Source organism: Colias philodice, chromosome 19, assembly GCF_061535455.1.
Source record: "Colias philodice isolate Cphi_HAF_F1 chromosome 19, ilColPhil1 Martin Lab GWU primary, whole genome shotgun sequence".
NCBI lineage: Eukaryota > Metazoa > Arthropoda > Insecta > Lepidoptera > Pieridae > Colias > Colias philodice.
Window position 1 is genome coordinate 1,634,022 of NC_143104.1, and position 24,828 is coordinate 1,658,849.

Consider the following 24,828-nt stretch of genomic DNA (forward strand, 5'->3'; position numbering starts at 1 on the left):
GTAATAATCGTAGTCGTCGTCACTTCATGATAGTATGTGTGATGGAAATTAGATTCAAAGGGCAATAAAATAAAAAAAACTTGAGGAAAAGTTCATACTTTATTGGGGGAGCCCTGATGAGTCGCTTGGACAAGAACGATCACCAGGGCTCCCCATAATCAACACGTTCTTGGAGCCATATTTGCCACACGCTGCGTGCCGGTGGTTCTGGCAGTGGTGCTGCTGGTGCAGGCCGGGGTCGGTTCCTAAAAAAAAAAGAAATTATGATTTGTGCAATGTCCTTGGTAGATCATGTATGTGCAGTCAATCAAATCCAATAATTTTACCAGGGAAGCCACATGTGCTGAAGTTATTATTGCCAAACTTCCTTGTCTTCAATCATAAAATATGCATTTTTGATAAGGACAAGTTTGATGTGGGTTTTGAACTTTCCATCGGTAAGTTCTGTAACTGACTTTGGCAAATTGTTATGAAAGCGGGATACCTATGGGTATCACAATCTCATGTTTACTGCATGTAATTTTGCGAACATACAAAATACTTTCTAGGATATAAAGAAAAGACAGTTGAGCAAGTATGTACTCACCACATTTCCATGTATTCTCCATCTTCCGGCCTGTATACCAGCAGCGGATGCAAGTTTTGTTCCAATCGCCGCATGCGATCCGGCATACCGGCGATTAGAACTAACAGTTCCCGCATCTGCCGAAGTAAAACATTTAGAATCGCATTTAGAAAGTAAACCGTGCTGCGAAAATCTCGAGTCTATAGAATTATTAAAAAGGCAATTAAATGAATCCCAACAGGAAAACCTACTTAACGATGTCGAGATTACTGGCGTAAGTGAAAGTAGCGGAGAGAATCTCTTACACGTTGTGATAACCTTAGCACAAAAGATAGGTTTATCTATTGAGGAGCGCGACATAGTAAACGTACGTAGACGCGGTACGCGGCGGCAAGCGGAAACCGACGGCGGAACGGCGCGCGCACGGCCCATAGTCGTACGTCTGACTCGCCGGCACCTGCGCGACGAACTGTTGCATGCGGCGCGCGTGCGCCGCGGCGCGGATACCGCTGGCACGGGAGTCGGTGGCGAGCCGCGACGATTTTATATAAACGAGCATTTAACATATGCAAATCGGAATCTTTTCTATATAGCACGAGAAAGACTTGGGGGTGAAAAAAATTGGCGTTTTATCTGGACGCGTGGCGGAAATATTTATGCCAGAAAAGATAGTAAATCAGAAAAAACTACTATAAAATCACAAGATGATATAGATAGGGTTTTTTGTTTATAATATTGTTTGTATTATGTAAACTCGCAGATTGTGTTAATTTTAAGTCTAGTTGTATTTTTATCAATGCTCAATTTTATCAGTCTTACTCAGCGTTTATATTATTTTACATTATATTCATTCTTTCCTCTTCTCTCAAAAAAATAATGCATTTATTTTTTATGCACATAATTAGCTATGTCTGTGTTATATTAATGGCAGTGCAATATATTGTAGGTAGATATTTCTTAGTTTTTATATTTTTAAATCTAGATGCTTACAGTTATAAAACAAATATTGTTAGTTACTCTCAATGCTATTTAAATACATTTCCTGTGTACTCAATAAATGAAATTTTATTTTATTATGTACGTTGTGTCTCGGTTGGTACTTCATACTTTATAGGAACTATTATTAATATTCTTTTCTATTGGTCACGGAACATATTATATTATTTCGTATACAATAATTATTTCATTGCATATTGTGTAAACTGTGAGGATAATAGTATAAATTTAGTTCGGTTATTTATAATATTATATAGATTATATGCACTTGCCATAAAATATATCGTTTGTGGAAATTTTATATTGCTTTTGTTAAAACTAATATATTTTAGACTTCATGACAGTGGCGGGCTTTTACACTTCTTTAAATATTTCATTGAAACTTTTTTTCGTTATTTTTTCATACATATATATACTGTATATATCTGTACAAATTACTGTGATCGTCTTTATCTATTTACCATTTATTATATTGACATATTTTATTTAGTTCATTATATTATTTTGCTTGAGAATTGTATTACATTATTAACTTAACAATGCCTATTAGAAAAAATCTCATAATTGGTTTCTTGAATGCTTGCTCACTGGGAACTGGACATGAGGAGTTATTTATTGCTATTAAGCGACACAACGTTGATGTTTTGGGGTTGAACGAGACCTGGCTAAGACAAGGAGAAGAGGGCCGTGCTCCCAGATTCCACGAGTATCGCCTAATACATACCCCACGCCCACAGCAGATACGCAGTCGCGGTGGAGGCGTTGGTTTCTACATCAGAAAAAGTCTTAATTTTAGAACTTTACAGCATCCTTGTTGGTCTGATGTGGAGCAAATGTGGGTCGCAATCAAGGTGAGGGGTAAAAGTATTGTCATTGGTACTGGATATCGCCCACCATGGTTTTCTGTCGACACCTTCTTTAACGCTCTTTACGATTCCGTAGTTAGTTTCTCATGGGCTGACCATTTAATTATTGTAGGAGACTTCAACGTAAATTATAGTGACAGTAAATCTTTAGGCTATCGGAATCTAAATGAATTTTTAGAACTCACTAAATTATCCCAATTTGTCAACGAACCAACGCACTTTACCACGCATAATGAATCATTACTTGATCTGGTGTGTGCAGATATTTCTGCAGTACAAGTCAGTGTCGATCACATCAGTAACCTCAGTGACCATTCATTTATAGTATGTGAATTTAGTTTGGTCGTAGAAAAACACATACCAAAAAAGAGTATATATAGGCCTTTAAAGAATATTGACTTATCTATTTTTAAAGATATTATGACTGGGATTAACTGGGACCTTATTATAGACCAAAAAGATGTAAATAAATCTGTTTCTAACTTTAATGACTTAGTTATTTCAATTTTTGACGTGTTTGCTCCGTTTAAAACAATAAACCTAAAAAATCATAACTATCCATGGGTTACATACAATATTAAGCAGTTAATGAAACGAAGAGATGAAGCTCATTACAAGTATAAAGTTTCGAAAATTAGCTCCCACCAAGAGTATTATAAAGACTTGAAAAGGGTTGTAATTGATGCTATGGAGCGCGAAAAAACTTGTTATTTTAATACTTTCGTTAACACTAATATGAGTAATCCTAAGATCCTTTGGAAAACTATAAAAAATAATGTTACTGTAAATAATGGGAATGATGCTGCGTTACCTGATCACCTTAGAAAACCTGACGAAATTAATAGACATTTTCTCGATGTACCTGGCGACACCACTGCACCCGATTCCGCGGTGGATTTCTTTATGCAGAACAAGAAGGGAGACTTGCAATTTTCTCTGAGAACTGTCTCACAAAAAAAGGTTTTAGAACATTTCAGAAGTTTGAAATCCAACGCGGTTGGCTGCGATGGCATATCGCTAGAGATGCTGAAATTATTGTTGCCACACATCACTGATATAATAACTATGATTTTCAACGCTTCCATCACATCGAATACCTTTCCTTATCTTTGGCGTAAGGCATTAGTAACACCGCTGCCAAAAAACAATAACCCAGTACATTTCAAGGATTTACGTCCGGTTAGTATTTTGCCGTGCCTGTCCAAGGTCTTAGAGAAAATAGTCTGTGACCAGCTTAGAAAGTACTTAGAGTCCAACGATATTTTACCTAACCTTCAATCTGGGTTTAGGAAGTATAGAAGTACCACTAGTGCTTTGATTGATGTCGTCGATAACGTACTGGAGGCACAAGATAAAGGAGAAGGTACCATACTAGTCTTATTAGATTACTCACGTGCCTTTGATTCTATTAATATAAAGTTACTACTCTCAAAACTTACATATTATGGTTTTGATGCGAACACGGTTATGTGGTTTGAAAGTTACCTTACATATCGCTCACAGGTCGTTAAAATAGGTGGAGATGATGCATGTACTTCTCAGTGTGTTCGGGTTACTAGAGGCGTTCCGCAAGGCTCCATACTCGGTCCACTGCTATTCATTTTGTACACAGCGGATGTCACGAATATCATAAAACATTGTAAATATCATATATATGCTGATGACATACAATTATACATTTCTTTTAAAGTGAGTGAGATGGACGTTGCCTTGACAAAATTTCAAGAAGATCTAAGTAATATTGTTTCATGGTCAAAAACTAACTGCCTCGTTTTAAACCCAAGTAAAAGTAAATACATGATCTTAGGAACCAGGTGCCAAGTTGATGCCATCGCAAGCCAAAAACCATGTTTGTCAATAAGCGGAGAACAAATAGAAAGGGTTATGGAAGCACGCAATTTAGGTGTAATTTTTGACGAATCCTTACGTTTTCATAATCACATAATTAATATATCAAAAAATTGTTTCTATCGTCTTAAATTATTGTACAGAATAAGAAATTATCTTAATGTAAACGTTCGAAAACTATTATGTGAATCGCTGATCCTCTCAAAATTTAATTATGCTAGCACTGTCATAGGTCCCCGGTTATTAGCATCAACTAAAAAAATAATGCAGAGGGTACAAAATGCTTGCACTCGCTTTTGTCACAATATTCCACCCCGAGCCCATGTCACCCCGTATTTGAACAGTAGTAACACTTTAAAGATGGAGTATCGACAGCAAATACAATTAGCTACACTTTTATTTAATGTAGTTAAGTACAAAGTACCAGCCTATTTGTACAAAAAGCTGAAGTGGTTGTCGGAGTCAAACACGAGTCACTCAACACGATACAGGAATGTACTGATGGAAGTGCCCCTCCACAGAACTGCAGCATTTAGGGGTAGCTTTAAATTTAGTGCCTCTAAGTGCTGGAATGACTTGCCACCACCGATCCGCAATAGCAACAATGTATTGGGCTTCAAAAACAAACTGAAGACCCATTTGCTCTGCTTGCAAAAAGGTTCTGAGGTCGGGGCTCCAAACACGTGACTCGGTACGGCTCTGGTGATAATTCTATTTGTTGTTTATTAATTACATATATGATGTATCGCGTATTGTATCTTCTTTTAGAATGTATTATTGTCTGTTATGTAATTCTTTATAATATACAGGGTGTCCCAAAAAGTAGTGATGAACGGAAGCTGGGAGGTAGAGGACCTAGAGAGCTATCCGAATCACCCCCATGTATGTTATGCGATTTTTCGTATTTTCGGAGTTATGACGTTTTTTTCAATTTTTCACCTATCGCCGAGTACGGTGATATTTTCACTCATGGTGACGTCAATTATTGCGGAAGGTGCTTGATTTTTTTTGTGTGCTAAGCTGAAAGATAGGCCAATTCAGTATGGTAACATTTACTATCGTTAGATCTTTGAATGGAATAAAAAAAAGAATTAAAATGCCAAGAAAGATAAAATTACCCAGTATGTTCTCCACTTCAAGGGCCCGTAAAAAAATAAAATCACATAAAAAAAGTTTTCCATTTGGCTTTTAAAAACTTGCTCTATCTATCAGGTAGCTACCCTGAAAATTTCATTTTATTATTCAGAAGGCTTCAATCGAAAAATTGAAATCTAAATGAGGTAAGTGCAAAAATTGAATTAACATGATGATTAATAAAAACAAATTAAAACCAATAACAAGGTGTTTAATTACCAGAAATTTTTAAAATGACCCCGCTATTGCTCAGTGCAAGTGCGACATCACCGTAAAAAGTTGTCTTTTAAATGTCTGAATGCCCTTTTATCATTTTTAATGGTTTCTTCTGCTACTATGAATTTCCAGGTTATTTCGTTCAAATTGTGGCAGTCTCTCGTCTTTGTAGTATCCCCACGGAAAAAATCAATAGGGTTTATGTCCGGGGACCGTCGAGGCCAGGCTAAAGGGCAAAGATACCCTGAAAGATGGATTGGTCGTTGCAGCCTGCGCATGCGCTGGTGACGCCTGCCTTAAAGCCTGGCCTGCACGGTCCCTCGACCTAAACCCCATTGATTTGTTTCAATGGGGATACTAAAAAGACCTCGGCTACTTGAGAGAATGCTACAATTTGGACGAAATAACCCGGAAATTCATAGTAGCAGAAGAAACCATTAAAAATGATAAAAGGGCATTCAGACATTTAAAAGACAACTTTTTACGGTGATGTCGCACTTGCATTGAGCAACAGCGGGGTTATTTTAAAAATTTCTGGTAATTAAACACCTATTTATGGGTTTTAATTTGGTTTTAATGATCATCATGTTAATAAAATTTTTGCACTTACCACATTTAGATTTCAATTTTTCGATTGAAGCCTTCTGAATAATAAAATGAAATTTTTAGGGTAGCTACCTGATAGATAGAGCGAGTTTTTAAAAGCCAAATGGAAAACTTTTTTTATGTGATTTTATTTTTTTATGGGCCCTTGAAGTTGTGAACATACTGGGTAATTTTATCTTTCTTGGCATTTAATTCTTTTTTTATTCCATTCGAAGATCTAACGATAGTAAATGTTACCATACTGAATTGGCCTATCTTTCAGCTTACCACACAAAAAAAAATCAAGCATCTAGCGCAATAAGTCACGTCACCATAAATAAAAATCTCATCGTACTCAGCGATAGATGAAAAATTGAAAAAAATGTCATAACTCCGAAAATACGAAAAATCGCATAACATACATGGGGGTGATTCGGATAGCTCTCTAGGTCCTCTACCTCCCAGCTTCCGTTCATCACTACTTTTTGGGACACCCTGTATATATATATATATATATATATATATATATATATATATATGTTTCCTATCTACTATATTATATTCCTATATATTATATTATTGCTTTTATTTTATTTATTATTTTATATTTTTTTTTTTTTTTTCATAATATCAACACTGCCACTGTCAGGATGTCAATGTGGTGTCCACTGAAAATCAGTGGAGAATCTAAGTGTCTTGTCCTTAGATTCTCAAACCACTGAGTGGATATTATCCATTTTGTGCCGTTGTAACTAGTTATAAGTTAATTTTATTTTATTTCTTTTTTATGTATTAATGTGCATCGGTACAAATAAATGTATTTTCTTTCTTTCTTTCTTTCTTTCTTCTAAAACAAATAATGAAAGTAGGTATGTTAAGATCGTAGCTGATGGCGTTCTGTGATTTTTGGTCTTCCCCCATCGGAAAGTGGCGTGAGTTTATGTATGTATGGACCATAAAAATGAGGCATGTATTATTATTATTCCGTAACTTATACCGAATAGCAAACTATTGAATCACTATAGGTACTAAAAGGTAATAGGTAATCAAAAACGATATATACCTCGTCCACCGCCTCCATTATCGTACGCAGCGCGCTCGCCGCGTCGTTGGCCTGGTGCACCTCCACTGTTTCGTAAATGGGTCTGAAATTTCGTTTGAAATTTCGTCTGAAATTTCGAAAAGTTTCGTCTTTCCATTTTAGTGCTTCACAATGTGTGCACTTTTTATACATCCGTCCAATGAGAACTAATCGATGATTAATCATAGAGTCATAATCAAAAGCTGCGTCTTGAAATGTATTACGTGTAAAAGCGGGAACTTTACTACGAAGAACTAGTGGCATCTACCGTAACATGATATGTTTTATAAGAAATAAAAATATGCACCTGCGAATACCTTCATGTTTTAAAAAAATCTTCAGAACTTGATGTGCTCGAGTCTGTAACATTTATGATAACCTCTTGCATATCTTCAATTAAATGGTCTTGTTCCCAATATTATTGTTCTACATGTTTCACATGATCACACTCTTTTCGCCAATGTTCTGCAGTAATATTTTTGAAGCATTCATTTATAATTGGTAATAGTTCTTATACTTGTCTTTTCACAAGGCTCCATAATAAATTATCATTTCAATGGCGTTAAGGTCACAGTGTTATGGGGGTAACCTCAGAACAGTATGACCATGTTATTCAAATATTTGATTGATTTCAAATACTGGTTCTCCTTTGTTCTTTTTTACTAAACTTAGAAGTTCAGGTTTCAATGCGTTATCTGGATATTTTTTCAAAGTGTCTTTCTTGTCGCTGCTATTTGAAGACTTATTTATGCGTGTACTATGATAGGATGCATTATCTAGCACAAGGACAGACGGTTGAGACAGGTCTGGTAAAAGCTTTTCTATTGCCCGCTTTTCCTTCTCTATGCCTTTTGCAATAAACTTTTCTTTCTTTTAGTTATTTTTGCCACATCTCGTAAACTACTAGTTCCTGGCTATCCAAATTGTATTCAATATTTTTATTTTTACATTTATCGCATTTTTGCAACAGACATTGCGTATTTAGGTAGCAAACTTGATTAATTACCTCTTTGGTGCCTTTTTCTTTACTGATGTTTCTTTTGTACAGCGCCAAATTACGTTTGCATGAATTTTAACTCAACCTCACCCTCACCCTCAAATCCCATACAATTAGGTGCCACATTACGGGCAAACTTCTAATACTTCCGAAAAAGTTTTCGAGTGGGTCCTGGTTAAAGTTTCGCGTCTACATTGCATCGAAGGAATACTTTCGAAATAACAGTTGCCAGAGTGTCTTAAAACCTTCGATTGTCTTAATCAAGTTTGTAATAGTTGACCGGTACAGACGTTTCTATTAGTTGCTTGGCTTATTAGTTGAGAATCATTCTTTTTTAACACAAATTTAACTGTTTTCAGAACTTGCTGTTGAATACAGATTGTGATGAGGAGAATTTCTTTTCACAGCAGCCCTGTAAATTGGGCACTGAAAAACTAGATGCATTGTGCAATCAAACACTTAATCTATTAATAAAACAAATGGAATGAAATTGGCACATTCGTTAGGAACGCTTTGTCTGGCAACTATATAGGTTATCGGTTGCAACAGCCATGCTGTAGCTCAGTACTTGAGCGGCATTTTTCACTTTCATTTTCCTTATTTTATTCATTTGTTAATTTGGGCAAAAGACGCAACTCACCGTGCGACCTGTCCGCTTCGAATACTTGCTGGAAATATTCCCACTTGACGCTTTTTGGTTTATTTTCGTGAATGTATTTTAATTATTTTTTTTACCCCTTTAATCCTGAAAACTGAGACGTGATTGGAAATTGGTCCGTCTTTTCGCCATCCCCGTAATTTTCAAATACCACAAGATCGTCTGTGTAAACATTGTAATGAAGTTGTGATGATATCGACATTTCGTCGAATATCAATGTACAGAGACGATCTTGAGGTAACATTTTTGTTACAGTGTTTTGTAATTGTTGAAATTTTTTTAAATTTATGCCTGTCGACAAATTTACCTTAGGCAGCATTGCTTTTAGTACTTTTCTCGAAGGTAATGTAATATGCTTACAAAATAATTTGTAAATCATAGGGCTTTTTTTAAAAATCGACAAGGAAAAAATTTTTCCTCAGTGAACCTGTGTCTCTATTCTTGATACACATGGCATGGTATATATATTCGCGTCCTGAAATACCTTATAACATATTCGCTTTTGGCGATAAATAGATTTAACAATTTTTCATCACCATCATATTTAGGGATGATGCGTAATATTTCGCTAGGTATATGTTTTATTTCTTCCATTTTGTAGTTTTAGCGATTAAAACACAAAATATAATAAAATATTACTCAAAATCACTAATAACTAACAGTTAAAATTATTATTATTATTAATTAAACTCTAAAAATTACGAATTATCATGATAATTGCAACGAACAAAATCAAATAAACGTAATAATTAGGCCGACTATTTTGGGTCAGGGTTTTGTGAAAAATAGGGAATATGAAAAACAGGAGCGAAGAGGTTTACTCACAGTCTGCTCGCTCCCATGTCATTCACTTATGATCCTGGATAGAAAGCTCGTCCTTGAGGTCACAGTACGCGTTTCACTACAGCGATTGAGTTTTACGCATACGCGTCGCGGGAGAGTTATTTTTTTGGTTCGAGGATACTCGTACAAGCACCTCACTATCACAGATTCTTTAGGCTATAGTGTTAACCCGGCAGCAGGATATTATCGAGTATCCTACCACATACCACCTCGAACATATACAGTGTACAAGAAAGTTCAGGTTTCAGTGCTAATACCGCGACGGTTTGTATTGCTTCAGGGCGCTTTTAGTGTCACGCGGATTTGCTCACGCACGCGGGATTGGACCGCATGCGTAAAATTTCACGCTGCGGATCATACGCAGCATGAGTTTCAGTTTTCTACGGGCTGCGTAACGGTATAGACGTGTTCAGAAATGATCAATGTCAGAAGAATATGTGTCGCTTACATACTTTACAAACGACGAAACAAGAAGACAAGAGTACATGTTGATCCCTTTCTTGAAAATAGGCTTCTTGCTGGGGCGTTTGTTACACGCTTTGGAAAACTACTAAATAATGAACGTAAATTTAAAAATTACTTTCGAATGTCCATTCGTTCTTTTGATGAACTGTTGTGTAAAATTGAGAATAAGCTACAAAAAAGCAGTTTACGAAGGATTACAATACAACCGATTGAGAGGCTCGCTATTACATTAAGGTAAGTTTTAAATTTTAAATATTTAATTTCCTGCTATGATTTAGTGGAAAGGGATTTGAACAGGTAGGATAAACGTTTTTTGACTTCAAATTACTGTCATGTGTAAATTTACATGTGCACAAAAAAAAATTTTGTCATGTACTCTGAAATTTCATTGTTCATAATTTCATTCAATTTCATGTTGAAATTTCATTAAATAAGATTATTTCACTCATAAAATGTCGCCATTAAAGTGGAATCATTCCTACCTTTCATCACACGCTACTTATTATAATATAGATAAAAGTTATAGGTTTGCACATGACAGTAATTTAAAGTCAAAACAATTTAAAATAATGTTTTTAAAACTGTTGAATTTTTCATTCACTTTGCTATTCACAATTGATCCGTTTGAAAATTTGAAAATAAATAATCCTAATTGATTATGATATTTGCCACTAGCTGGCGTATAAGTCAAGAAGCGTGTAGTATATGACATATACTTACAACCAATCAGAATTATTATTTTTAAATGGCGGAAACTACACAGCGTTACTTCCGTCAGAAAAAAAATCTGAGTTACTCCCTAGTCGCGCCTAAAGAAGTTTTACTTCAAAAAGTCCTTAATTGGTTTGGGATTGGTACGTTCAACCTACATACACAATCCTTTTTTTTATCTGATAAAGTACACATGGCCACAGATCAAGTTACCCAAAACCAGCATAAATGGAACTCGCGCCTTGCGTATTATCATACTTAGGTAACCCGTCGGAGTCCCGCTTATACTGGATTTGAGTAACTTGATCTGTGCCGTGTGTACAACCGCACTCATATGACTAAACAAACAATTAGAGAGAAACTGGAGAAAAAAAGTTAATCGTACTCATTTTAATAAAAAGAGTTTTATTCATAAATTAAAAAATCAAATTTTACATCATTCATTTCTTTGTAAATTTGTATCCTGAGCGTTGACATTACTTTCGCCTGTAGATGATGTTGTTGCTGGGGTATAAATTACGTCATAAGACGTGATATTAAACAGGCCGCTTTCAGTCGAAATAAGAGTTTCATTGTCATTCACTGCAGCAGAACTAATAGCATTGTCGTTAAGACTCGAAGTATCCTGGATTATACTATTGGTTTGGTAATCTTGATTTATCGGTGACAAACTGTCAAGCTCAGTAAAAGCACTAGAACTTGTTGTAGGTATGGGACTGTAGTATGCAGGTTGTGTTTGACTTTCCATTTCCATAACTATATTTAACACTTTTGTTCTGAACATTAGTTTTTGATATCTAGTGAATCTTTTTAATGAAGGCTGCAGAGACTGAAAGAAAGCCAAATCCTCACTTTCTAGCTCCAGTTGATTAGACTTTAAGCATTCTAATAACTGTGCCTCAAATTCAGATGGTGCTTGCTTTTTAGATTTTACTTGTTTTTGTTTTGATGTTGGGTGAGAACTTTCTTGACGTGAAGTATCTGGTTGCGTGGACTCATTAGGTGTTTCTAAATTACTTTGTTCAGACATTTCTTCACAGAGTGACTCTTCTCCAGCAGTTTCCGTTGTACTGTCTAAGAAAGTCAAAATGTCATAGTAAGAATATTTCTTCTTCTTCTTCTTACTCCCAGAGCCGGATGGCTGATTTTTTTCAGATATCTTGTCATTCTGGTAAGTGTCCCTTGCTGTTCGCCAGCGTTGTTGTATTTTCTTGTCTGAAATGACAAAATATAATAAGTAAGTGGCAAAAGTACACACAGTTTCAGATCAAGTTACCCAAAACCAGTACCAATAAACGGAACTTGCTAGGGCCTCGCCGGGCGCCGAGTCGTCTACGATAATAAACAACGCATGAGTCCTGTTTATACTGGTTTTGGGAAGCTAGTTAAACTTTGCGGGAGCGATTTGACTTTTTTAAAAAATAAAATAAAATAAAATTAAAATTAAACTTATTTAATTACTTAATTATAACAAGTGGACGATTTGGAGTCACAAATGTTAATGCCAGAATTACATGCAATGATACAATCGATACCTTATTGCGAAATAAATGTTTTTCAATAACTGCTATGCTTATGCTAAATTGCAAGAACTCTCCGGTGGTCTTGCTGAGGCCAGCGGAAAGCTATTGCTCAACCTAATACAGAGGGTTGGGGTGGATGCGTAACTAGCTTGATCTGTGGCCGTGTGTACAAATCTGATATTAGTTGGAAATTTAACTGCATTCGATTAAAGGCCCTCCTTAATTCACACATGTTGTCAACTTTACACTGTCTCATGAAGCATTAGATAAATCAAGCAATATATATATACCTATACAGAGTGGAAAAATAAGGCCGCAGTTGAAGGAAAAGTACCCTTAGGCGCAACGCAAACGGCGGGCCGGCGCAGGCCGGTCAATTTCGCCGCGAACGATAGCGCAAAGTGAATCTTATACTAGACGCAGACGGCGCGGCCGGGGCGGCGCGGCGCAGACATCGACGAAATAATTCATTTTTTACAAAAATAATTAGAACTTCATTTAAGGATTTTTGGAAAAACACCGGATTGAATCGGGCAATTTGTTTATTTGTTACAGTAAAATTTGCCATCATCAAAATTAAGGTGAAAACTTCCGGAAGTCACTAGCGCTGTAAGTTTTTAATTTGTTTTAACAAAAATTTGCTTTATTTGCATCTGTCAACCTTCATGAAGGAGGACATCTTGTAATGTAAATATTGCCTGAAATAAACGATATTTCATTATATTATAATTTATATTATATATATTTATTAGATTCCTTTCATTTGCCGGAAATTTTACCATAGGGGTTAATTTATACAGAGAAGATTTCTTATAAAATATTTACAGCATAGTTATGTGTCTCAAATCTGCTAAAAGTGGCCACTTTTAGCAGATATGAGATAGCGAAAAATTTCTTCTTAAAAATTCTAAAAATCCCCGTCCATCGAATGTTTGCGGAAGTTCAATGGGTCCAATTAGTTGGTCATCGATGATACCTGCCCAAACATTCACCGAAAATTCATGCTGAAATGTGCTTGGTCGTACTGCTCGTGGGTTTTCCTCCATCCATAAATGTTCGTTCCGATGGTTGACGATGCCCGCTCTTGTAAACTTTGCTTCGTCAGTCCACATTATTTTTCTTAAAAATTGTGGGTCTTGTTGCACACTTCTAAGGATCCACGAGCAAAATGTAGCGCGCACTGCATGGTCTGGTTCTGTGACTTCTTGAACACGACGAAAGTGATAGGGATGCAGTCCTTCGCGTTTCAAAATTCTCCATACTGCCCAAACAGACAGTCCTAGTCGGATTGCAATCCTCCTCACACTTAGTCTTGGGTCAGCGTAGATTAATCGGAGCACTTCTTCCTCGTCCTCCGGACTCACTAACCGAAAGCGTTCGTTCACAGGTCTTTGGATGCCATTTTCCGCCAAACTTAGATTTACATTAACAAAAGTTTGACGACTGGGTGTAGGTCTTGTTGGAAATCTTCTGCGATACTCGTTCACGGCAGCGGCAGCACTTCCGTTGCAAAATCCATACACAAAATGTATGTCGCAAATTTCTTGCGAGGAATACCGAGTAGGCATGGCTACAAGAAACTCGAGAAACACTGACAACAGCAAAAAGTAGTGATCACAACGACAAGCGAGGGAAAACTAAATTGTTTTTGGTATTTTTTGTGTCAATTTTACTACTACTAATTACCTGCTTGAACCTATTGTCGGGGTGGCCTACTTGTTATTTTAATTTGGGTTCCTGGAACACAATGTGCCGTCCTGCTCTCTCACGTTGAAACGATAACAAATTATTATTTCTTATCTCGCACCGCGACCTTGACCTTGACGTAGATTTGGCTTATTAGTCTTTGCGTTGTATTGCTGCATGAAATTTCTTTCTTCCGTTACTACGCTAAGGGCGCTTTCTAAATTTGTACAACCCCTTAGCCTTACGATCCGGATCCTGTCCTCCGAGAGGTTGTATAGGAGAACATTTAATGCTGTGTACTACTGTGTGTGTGTGTGTGTAGGTGTAGTACTAGGCATTTTCAATCTCCTGTTTCGTTGCTTTGTATGCAGCATATCTAAGGGAGGACTTCACTATAGTGGTGAGGTGAGGGCTAACGCCATACCAGCCGCAACACTAATCTTCAAGCTGTTGACAAATGCAGGGCTCTGTAAGCCCAGTGTTAACTTCTCTGAGAATGATTCTTTAGACTTGAATGCTACTAGACCCATGGAAAAGATTTCACCCCTGAACTCATAAGACATATGTGTTGTGATGGTTGAGTTCAGCTGCTTGAAGGTCAACTGACATGCATCTGGTCTACCCATGATTGTCAATTTCTGTATTCTAGAGGAGATTCTATATATAATCATTTTTGCGGCTTTGACTCCTTCATCCGTGAAGCGGGTTACCTTTGAAAATGATGAACTTTTTACATTTTGGATTCTATGGCAAAACTGCATATAAATTTCGCCGTGCTTTAATTTAAAACCTTCTAACTCTAATACACTCTTCAGATCGCGGGTCTCCCGAAGTGCTGGGTAAGTTTTTCTTTTAATTCGGTCCATGAAGTAATAAGCCTACTCGTTATGACATGGTATACATACAAAGTCTGTGCATTATTATTCGCGTCTTGAAATTATCTTATAACATATTCGCTTTTAGCGATAAATAAATTTAATTATAATTGTAATTCTATCTCCTCTGGTGTTCTTGGATCTTCTATGCCATAGAATCATATCCCATAGAATCTTTGGGGTAGTAATAAAAGCTCCGATAATAAATTTAAAAATGTCCTTACTAAAAATATAATATTTACTGCCCGAAATACTAAATCTCCGACTACTTCTGTCCGACTAAAAATGACGAAACGACCGAATATACTTAAATCTTAGAAAAAATCTTATGACTGTTAATTGCTGTAATACTTTTTTACCATATAAAATTATGTTCTACTGATAACAATGCTTTGTAATTATTACCTTTACTTGCCAACTAGAAATTCATCAATTACATTTAATTTTTCATAAACTCTGTGCTATTTTTACTACAATGTTATACTTAAATTTCTATTGTTGGCGCTTGTCCAGAAAGTTATTAAAAATACAAAAATGTACTTACTATAATCATGAATTCTAGTTACTACAGGTACAGGGAGCAAAGAATAAAATAAAATTCAGTTTATTATATCTTAAATATTATTTAATCAGTAGTAGAAAATGTCATCATTTCTTCTTATGACCTAAAATAAAGAGGTAGGTAAGTAGTACCTAATCTTAATAATATTTCGCGTTATAAGAATTCATTGAATTATAAGAGCAGGTCTGGATTTAGTAGGACGACCCCGTTTTCTTTTTTGTCCTATAGGTAATGCTTTCGCTTCCAAAGGCGGAGTCGCGAGTTTCAATCTGATAGCGAGCCCAAGAAGGTGTTTACAAATGTATTTTTATAAAACTGCGGGCAAGTGCAGGATCCTTTTTTCCAATTTACATTTTCAGTTCCATTTTTTGGGACCTTGACTTTCCAGAAAGCAAAATGTTTCCTCTTGTAATCATCGAAGTTTAACCACTGTTCGCCGTAATTTACGTCTCCTACTTGGCTACTTGGGATCAAGTATTCTGTGTATGCTGTGTTGGATGATAAAATCTTTATCTTTAAATCTTTTTTTGCCCAGCAATAACCATCAGTCCAATCCTTTAGCTCAATAGTAGGTTCTTCAGGTAAAAATTCTTTGCAGCTTTGTATAGACCATTGACCAACCATCTCAGTCGCAATGGCCAAGAATTGTGAAAGCGGAAAACGTTCACGTAAGGTGTTGTGGTCTTTAATATTCCGATTAAAAGCTTCTAACGCATTATTTGTGACAGGTGAACACGGCGCTGCACCTAAAAACCAATTCGGATGCTTTTTTAACCATTCTTCTTGGAAGTAGTTAACAAACTCGGTTTGAGTCTGCCATTTCTCAACAAATGCTTGTGACGCAGCATTAAATACTTCATATGATGTAGCATTATGTAGCGTGTCTATGTCCTGTATGATTTCTTTCTGTTTTATTTTGTGGACGGTTTTCTGAACTTTCTGTTGCATATTTTTCTTCGCGTGAGCCCAGCACATACGAACAACAGGTGCATTACCAAAAACTTCTATGAAAGCATTTATTATAGCCTGAGCAGCGTCACAAACTAAAACTCTAGGTTCCAATATGTGATCAAATAAACTTAGTGCCTTTTCTTTGAGGCCACCAAAAATCATTTGGAAATCTTCTTGACGTTCATTTGTGGAGATACCAAGGCAAAGCGGATGAAACTTGCGGTTCTTGTCAGTGGTACCAAGAACTAAAACAGGGAACCCTTGCCATATGAGTTTGTAGGTGGCGTCTATGTGAAGTACGTCAGTGGAACAAACAATGTTGAGTAATTTTTTTGTTGACAATGCAAGACGAAAAGTTGGTACTTTATCTTCTAGCACGTAATAGCTAAACACAAAAACTTCATTTTCATCATCGGGAATAGTTGTTCGATCGAAAATCCACTTTTCAAGTTCACCTAAGTAAATTGTAGCTCTTCCATACTTTTCGCGCCTTCTGTCATATAAGTAGTTATTAAGTTGCCTTTTAGAAGGGACCTTTATCCCTTCAATCTTGTTCAGAGCCTCTAATATAGCTTTTGGCTTTAGACGTAAATCAAACAGCTTATTTATTTCTCTTTTAACATTTTCCGAAATTCCGTAATCACTTCGCGTACCAATCTGGTCATGGTTGTGCTCTGAAGTAGTCTTAAAAATAAGAACATCTTCGCAATCGTTCACAAACAATAAATACAAGGCACAATCACACTGTGGCCCTTTGGATTTTACTTTATTACAACGATAGAACCGTTTTTGGCCTTCTTCACTATCCCGCGTATAATTTCTTGACCAAGTCTTTTCATCATTCACAAATTCTTCTGCTTCTTGTTCACTGCACCGTTTGATTAACACCCAACTTTTAATATGACGGCTCTTCTTCGCCGGTACTGACGGTTCAGCTCCCACTTCTTCCTCATCAGAGTCAGAACGGTACACAGGTACCTCATCCATACTTCAGTGTCCTTAGTTTCAACTACAAATACAAATATTATAATTATTTATGTAAACAAACAAACGAATACAAATATTATAATTATTTATGTAAACAAACAAACGAAACACGCGGCGAGCTGTCGTTGCAAGCGCACTGCGCTCGAAACTTCCGACGTCACGCCGAACGTACGCGAAAACACCCGAACGCGACCCAAACGCCGTTCGCGCGGTCCGACCAGTTTCGGTATTTTCATCAATGTTGAGAGTTAAAAAATATATTTGGTAACCAACACTAGAAAATTAAATAACTCATAAAATTCGTAAAAGAATGATTATTTTGACATGACCTCTGTTGTCAGTAACCCAGTAATCTCGTCGGAGGTTCAGTATTTTATTCAGAAGTTTAGTTTTGTTATTCGAAGTTTAATATATTTTTAAGTAGAAATGTAATTTGATTGTGTTCATAGGTGTCAGCAAAATTTAGGTATTTTATTCGGTATGCTTTGAATTTTTTTATCGGTATATTATTATAACGCTGGTAAATTAGAATAAAAGTCGGATAGAGATAGCTGGAGATTTATTTATTTGTCGGAACCATTATTATTTTCCGAATCTTTGGGCATCATGATATATGAACGGTTCATATATCCACTGTCAGCTAGTAGAACTGCATCTCCATATTTCTTAGGTGTGTTTCCGGAATCTTTAAAACTATCAGTAATAAAGTCTTTACTCAAAAAAGGAATAAAAACTGACATCCAAAATTATCGTCCAATTACATTTGTCTCGGAATGGACAAAGAAACAACTCCCTTGTTTGTTAATATGTGCGTCCCGTCTCGCCGAGGCTCATGATCTGGCGTGATTCGGCGCACAGAGTACTTTGTATATAGAGGAGATAGAGTTGTCACTCATATATTTTGCACGTGGCGCCATCTCGTGATCTGTAGAATATGGGCCTGTAGTCTACTCAGTTTCACTACGGAAAGGGCAATTCGTAACTAGCAAACTGTAATAATACGCTTCAGGGTCCGAGTCAGCGGTGTAATATCGAGTTCGCAGAACTGCTGGCCGTGATCGTTTCTTCATTCTACCCATTCTATTCAGCAAATATATTATTGGTCCTTGGTTTTCAGTTTCTTGCTCATAAACATCAGCATCTCCATCATCATCGTCTTGATAAGTAATAGAACTTATCGGCTCATATTTGACAGCGAACTCACCGAGACTCAATTCTTCTAAGTTCCGTGGCCGACTTTCATATCGTTCGAAAATATTTCTGCAAGGCTCAACTGTATCCGAATCAAAACGTAACATTCTGTACCTGAGCTCAGGCTTGCATGTGTTAACGAATGTTGAATTCTTGGAGCTGTCGCGTAACTTCAGGTGGCACAGCCTGTACGCACACTCCGGCGCTGACACTTGACGATGGTTCAGCAAACAATTCTGAACAGCAAATATCTGCCGGCCAAAATTTCCTCCCCTTTCTCTAACTCTACAAAGAGCTTCTGCTATTGCGGCTTGCAGCTTCGTTGGTTCCGATTTCGCGATATATTTAGCGATTTAATACGCAACGCCAAGAGCTGAAAACACAGGTTGTATGTCAATATTAACACCCCAAATAGTAGTGCTGAATTGTAATTATTAACCATAGCTTCTTCCGAGCGTCTCTTTAATATGTATATAAAATTTGTTTTCCACTATCCTCCAACATAATGTCGTACATTTCAATGTTGGAAATTAATTTCAGGATAATACAACATGCACAACATAATAGAAACGGATTTAAAATAATTAAAATGCTTCATAAATGGTTGAAAATTTTTTTCAACATTTAAATACTGAAATGATTATTTATTTAAGTATTCGATTCCGAGGATATGCATAAATTTCGCCACACCTTAAGGGGGTGTGGATTATCACTCACAGGAATATGATAACCTGTGCTAAGTTGGAGGAAGGGGTTTTATTTATGGACGGGCCCTAGTTCACAAATCTTTAAAATCTAAATACCGCGAACAAGTCGTCATCTTCTACTATTTCCTCAATTATAGTTTCCATAATCTCCACGTTTAATTGGGGGTAAATTTTTTTTTTCATTTTCTCTTTGCATAATATTGCATCTTCAATGTATGGAGCATTCCTTATCTTCATTCCTCTCGGATAGCGGGGATCCACCAATTCTGGTTCATATAGAAAGTCGAAAGATTCTACCTCAACTGAAAAACTAAAAAAAAATACTTATTAAATGTTCGTACTTGTAAAGCAATGAAATTAACAGGTCCTTACTGATATTGTTGTTCTTTACTTTTTTGCCATATAATTAGAGTTAAGTACTCAAACATCATTTTGGAAAGTAACCAAGATATTATACCTATTTTCCATTATATGCAGCCAGCCGTCTTCAATATCTTGTTTTGGCAAAAACGCCAAGCCTATGCATTGCTTAACATGGTTCGAGGACTCTTCGTGTTCCATGAGATTTAAAGATTTCGCTTTTTTGATAACGTTCTTTTGAAAATGTACGTTACATCCATTTATTTTGATATCAGGAAAAATCTTCGCTGCTGCATTTATTACTCCTATTTCATAATCGAAGGTAAATTTCGATGGACGCCATTCAGGCAAAGTTTGTTTAATCAATTCGAAAACTTTTTCATAAGTTTTCCCTTCTTTGTTTTTTAACAGAATATAAAATAATGGTGCTACATTCGTGGATAACTCAGTGCTTCCCATGTCTCCATGAATGACATAAACTTGTTCGAATGGGTTTGGGCAGCCGTCGAAAGTGCCATCACCAAAGTAATGCGTTACACATTTTATATATTCCTTTACTTCTGTCGAGGAAAATATAATTATTCGATTACAGTCTTCATTACAATAATCAGCCAATACATACTTATTAAATTCTTCTGGTATTATAATTTCTTCCACATTCTTAAATTGTGTTTTTGGTACGTTCAACGACTTATTTCGGTGTCTGTATAATACTGTTTTTAATTTTTTATAGTCAGGAACATTTCCTGTAAGGTGTAACCCTTTGTCTTTTAAGTTACCCATGTGTTTTTCGAAAATTTTCTGTACTGATCCGTAATTTGAATTTACTTCTTTTTTGCACTCACTTATAGCCATTTGAACTTCATTGTCTTCAAAATGTGGCACGCACTGATCACTGTGTTTATAATCTTTAATTATTGTATTATTGGTATTGTCAATAGTTATATATCCACTACATTTAATACTATTTCTCCTATTTACACAATGCCAAGTACTTGAATTTTTATTTTCTCTGCGTTTAATATATTTATGTCCGGCACGTAATAAAGTTTTTCCACCGCGTCGACTGTCAATAATTATTAAATTTACACCACGTGCACTACTTGACCCAGACATTGCAATAGATAAACTAACAAGCTATCCTGCAAATAGCAAACTAAACCCGGAATAATACTGTCTCTCTCTATTTTCATAAAAACAAAAGGGAAGAGCTAGATACGAATTCGAGGAAGGGCTCGTCTCTATTGTTTTACGAAAAAACCGGTTGGTCAGGTAACTACCTGAAGTGAAACGACAATTACCGAGCGTGATTTGTTTAAAAAATAGTACATATTAATAAATATTATCTTGCTTAACTATAATAGTTAAGAAAAGATATTTTTTATTAATACTATTTTTTTCTTAACGCATTGTATAACTTTTCTTTACAACAGTACCAAAAACTGAAGGGTACCGTAGCGGGACTTTTTGATAGGTATTTTAAGAGGGTGCCATACCGGGACCATACCATAGCGGGACTAACCGCACACGCTTGCCAAGTTTGCCAAACAGAAGGAGACGGCGCTATACTAAGAAAAGAGATAGAATTCTTTGCGTCTTGCTTTCTGGTATAGCGTCGTCCCCTTCTGTTTGGCAAACACGGCAAGCGTGTGGTGCCGGGGTTATTATTATTGTGTTTATCAGGAAGAGCTCGTTCTAAAACAAAATTATTAATTCATATTATTAGCGACTTTTCGATAATAATAGGAATCAGTAATTTATTTAGAATGTGCTCATGTTACTTGAAGTTTAAAAACAAAATTAAATAAAAGCATAGAATTAAACGTATATAACTTTATTTAAGTATGTTATTACAGTACACAGTACACGTCGCTTGTTTATGAAGGACTAGATGACCCGTGCCCACTTCGTTGGGCGGTAAACATGCATGATATATTTATAATTTATAGCCTAAAGCACTCACGAATAATGTAACTTTCTACCAGTGAAAAAAAAAAAAATCGGTTCATTACTTCCGGAGATTACCCCCTACATACAAACAACTTTTACCTCTTTATAATATTAGTATAGATATAGATTATATATTTTGGATATAATACATATTCAGCTGCATCCGGTTCGACTGGAAGCCAACCCCAACATAATTGGGAAAAAGGCTAGGCAGATGATGATGATTTTGGATATAATACCAAAGACTTAAACGATACTACTACTATATTTTTAATTGTAATTTGTAAGATGTCTTTAATAAAGAGAAATTATAAATATAATACAATACAATCCATTTACATCGAATCCATAAAAGACGAAATTTGTTAGTTAGACAACTCTGCAAATTGAAACTAATATGTTTTGCTGAATTAAATTTTTTTCAAACATATGAAGACTGTATTAGCAATTTGTTACAAAATAACTCAAACTCAGATTGATAATTCGTTACGCAATTAGGATGCAGTGTTCTAATTAGTACTCGAACAACAAAATTGGTACATTAGAAGTTTTCGAGAAAATCGTCGCTTTCCTCAAACCTTCATTACCATCATTACAATTATCATTTGTTCTTTAATATATTTATTTTCTTTTGTAGGCTAGCTTGCGCAGTACTTTCAGCAAACATCCTGTTTTGTTCATTACAGAATCTGTTAATGCTTATGTAAAATATTGCATTTATTATATTTGTTACATTTTGTTCTTTATGTTCCCTACATCTGTCTAGAAAATCAAAATTAATATTTTTTTGCAGTAATTCTCTAATGCAATCTTTGACATTCCTCTTATGTGCATTTTTATTTAAATAATCATACATGATTGTTGCACTTTTTTCTACACATTCAACCATTTTTATGTTTGCATATTTAAGACATCGTTTGTCATGTTCATATTCTTTAAATATAGAAAACAAATGGCACACAGTATCCGTAGAGGAGGTCAAAGATTGTAGGCATGATTCACAATTTGTTTCCATTCTCTTAATTATATAACCACAAACATAGGCGCATGCCTGCATCTCCCCAGTATTTTCGTCCATCCATTCATCCATTTGATCCATGGATAAACTGCAACAATCCGCCTCATTGCTTACTGCTGATGGACGGCCTACGTCAGGTTTGGCATTGTGGGTCAAAAATAAATTTAAATTATCAAGAATGATAGCATCATCGGTCTCACAATTTGCTGCTGAGCTTGGTGCCGACAAATTTGAAATGATTCCTGTTTTTAAAGCTGCAACAAATTGTGAGACTGTTGGGTTGCAATTAGATCCACAATTACTCCTGACACACCCAAAACAATTCTCCAAGGCATCTTGTTGCAGTCTCCTGGTGGATAAACTCCCAATTTCGGGGTATTTTAACTTTAAATTCCGCCATATTCTTTCTACTCCCGCCATGGTTTGGATCCATCCATCCAGTGACGGAGCCCTCGACTTTGCACCAATAAACTGACAGTTCTTAAAAAATAATTTCATTTCTTTGAAATATGCAAAATGAGGGCTCCGGTCTGAAATATTTCTCAAATATTTTTTGTCTCTTTTTAAACTTGGAGAGTCCGCATTTAAGCTGTCAAACAATTGGTCGATTTTGTTTAGTAGGTTGACTGTAGCAAGTGCTTCTGTTGGCAGCTCTCCTGTAAAAATAGAAAATTTTTTATTTTTTATGTAAGTAATATTATTTGAAAATAATGTTAAAGAGTTTTTATGAACAATAATAATTATAATTGCAATAAACAACTGACTTTTGAAAAAATCAAAATGACTGTGTGATAGTATTGTTAAAAACTAAGTAGTTATGAGACAATAAAATTATAGAACTCCTATATTTTTAAGCTTGAAGCACAAAGTCAAATCCTAGCAATGGGAATATTAATAGGCAGGAGACGATTTTGAGCTGATATTTTTTAACATATGATATCAACATACCTAGGGTAATTTTTGCATACATTCCAGCGGACACTGTATGACTCAAAACCTGCGCGGCTAATTTCACTTTCATTTTTTGTTTATTATTCGGACTTAAGTGGCTCTTGGTTAGGGCAGGCGCAAACACGAAAAATGGGTTGTTGTTATCCAATACAAAAAATTCTTCAATGTGATTCCACTTCGCGATATCTGAAAAAGACGTAAGTAATATTAGTTTTATCTGCATTAGTAGTGGGTCAAAATCAACTACTAACTTTTTCAATGTTACAAGATAAAAAGGGTCTTGACAGACAGACAGACGCGTAGATGGACAGATGGACAGACGGACATCAAAGTGATCCTTTAAGCGTTCCAATTTTACGTTTTGAGGTATGAAACTCCAAAAAGAGAATTTCCTGGTGGTAATATACCATAGAAAAGTATAAAATTTAAAGATATTATTACCTGCAATTTGTCTTCCATTGCATTCAACATTACTGCTGCATTTAATGTTGTATTTTAGAAATAAATTTCTAAAACATTTGAGAAGATGGGGTGTATCATATAGAGCAACAATTTCATGCTCTTCAAATTTAAAATATGGTTGTTCAACAGATGCCCCTAGTTGTGTAAGTGCTCTTCTATTTACCCCATCCATATCACAAACAGTTGCAGCAATTATGATGCCCGCATGAAAACAAGCATGGAGGACCTGTAATAAGAAAATTTAGTTGGTTAATAATATTTAGTAGGAAAATTCAATAATTTTTATCCATATTGATTGATATGTAGAGGATCTTTTCATAGCGTACACTGAGCAAACAAGTATGCAATGTATTTCACACACATAGTGCATACACAAGTATGCATGCATTACTGGATGATGATCAGTTCATAAAAAACTATGTATATTTTACTACCTACATATAAACACACACCACGCCACGGTAACTTTAGCACTATACAATTTTATCAGTTCCTGGCTGTAGCTGACTAGATATTTAAAAACAATATTATGTTAAACATGTAAATACATGAAAATAATTTCAATACAATAACATACCTCTTTGATCAAGATCATTAATCTGTCTGCAGTAACATGATCTCCTGACAAATAATATGCCAC

At 35.7% G+C, this 24,828-nt stretch overlaps 2 protein-coding genes across 2 annotated transcripts; both read right to left on the reverse strand.

The window, feature by feature from the left end:
- Nucleotides 1–315: 315 nt before the first annotated feature.
- Nucleotides 316–8,123, reverse strand: LOC149479761 (uncharacterized). Its single transcript, XM_089707442.1, has 2 exons — nt 7,274–8,123; nt 316–702 (listed from the first exon to the last, which is right to left on the reverse strand). The coding sequence occupies exons 1-2, from the start codon at nt 7,553–7,555 to the stop codon at nt 583–585; spliced, it is 402 nt and encodes a 133-aa protein (XP_089563568.1). The 5' UTR covers nt 7,556–8,123; the 3' UTR covers nt 316–582.
- Nucleotides 8,124–11,094: 2,971 nt separating this feature from the next.
- Nucleotides 11,095–14,056, reverse strand: LOC149479762 (uncharacterized). The gene is made up of 2 exons (XM_089707635.1): nt 13,465–14,056; nt 11,095–12,180 (listed from the first exon to the last, which is right to left on the reverse strand). The coding sequence occupies exons 1-2, from the start codon at nt 14,054–14,056 to the stop codon at nt 11,402–11,404; spliced, it is 1,371 nt and encodes a 456-aa protein (XP_089563761.1). The 3' UTR covers nt 11,095–11,401.
- Nucleotides 14,057–24,828: the final 10,772 nt, after the last annotated feature.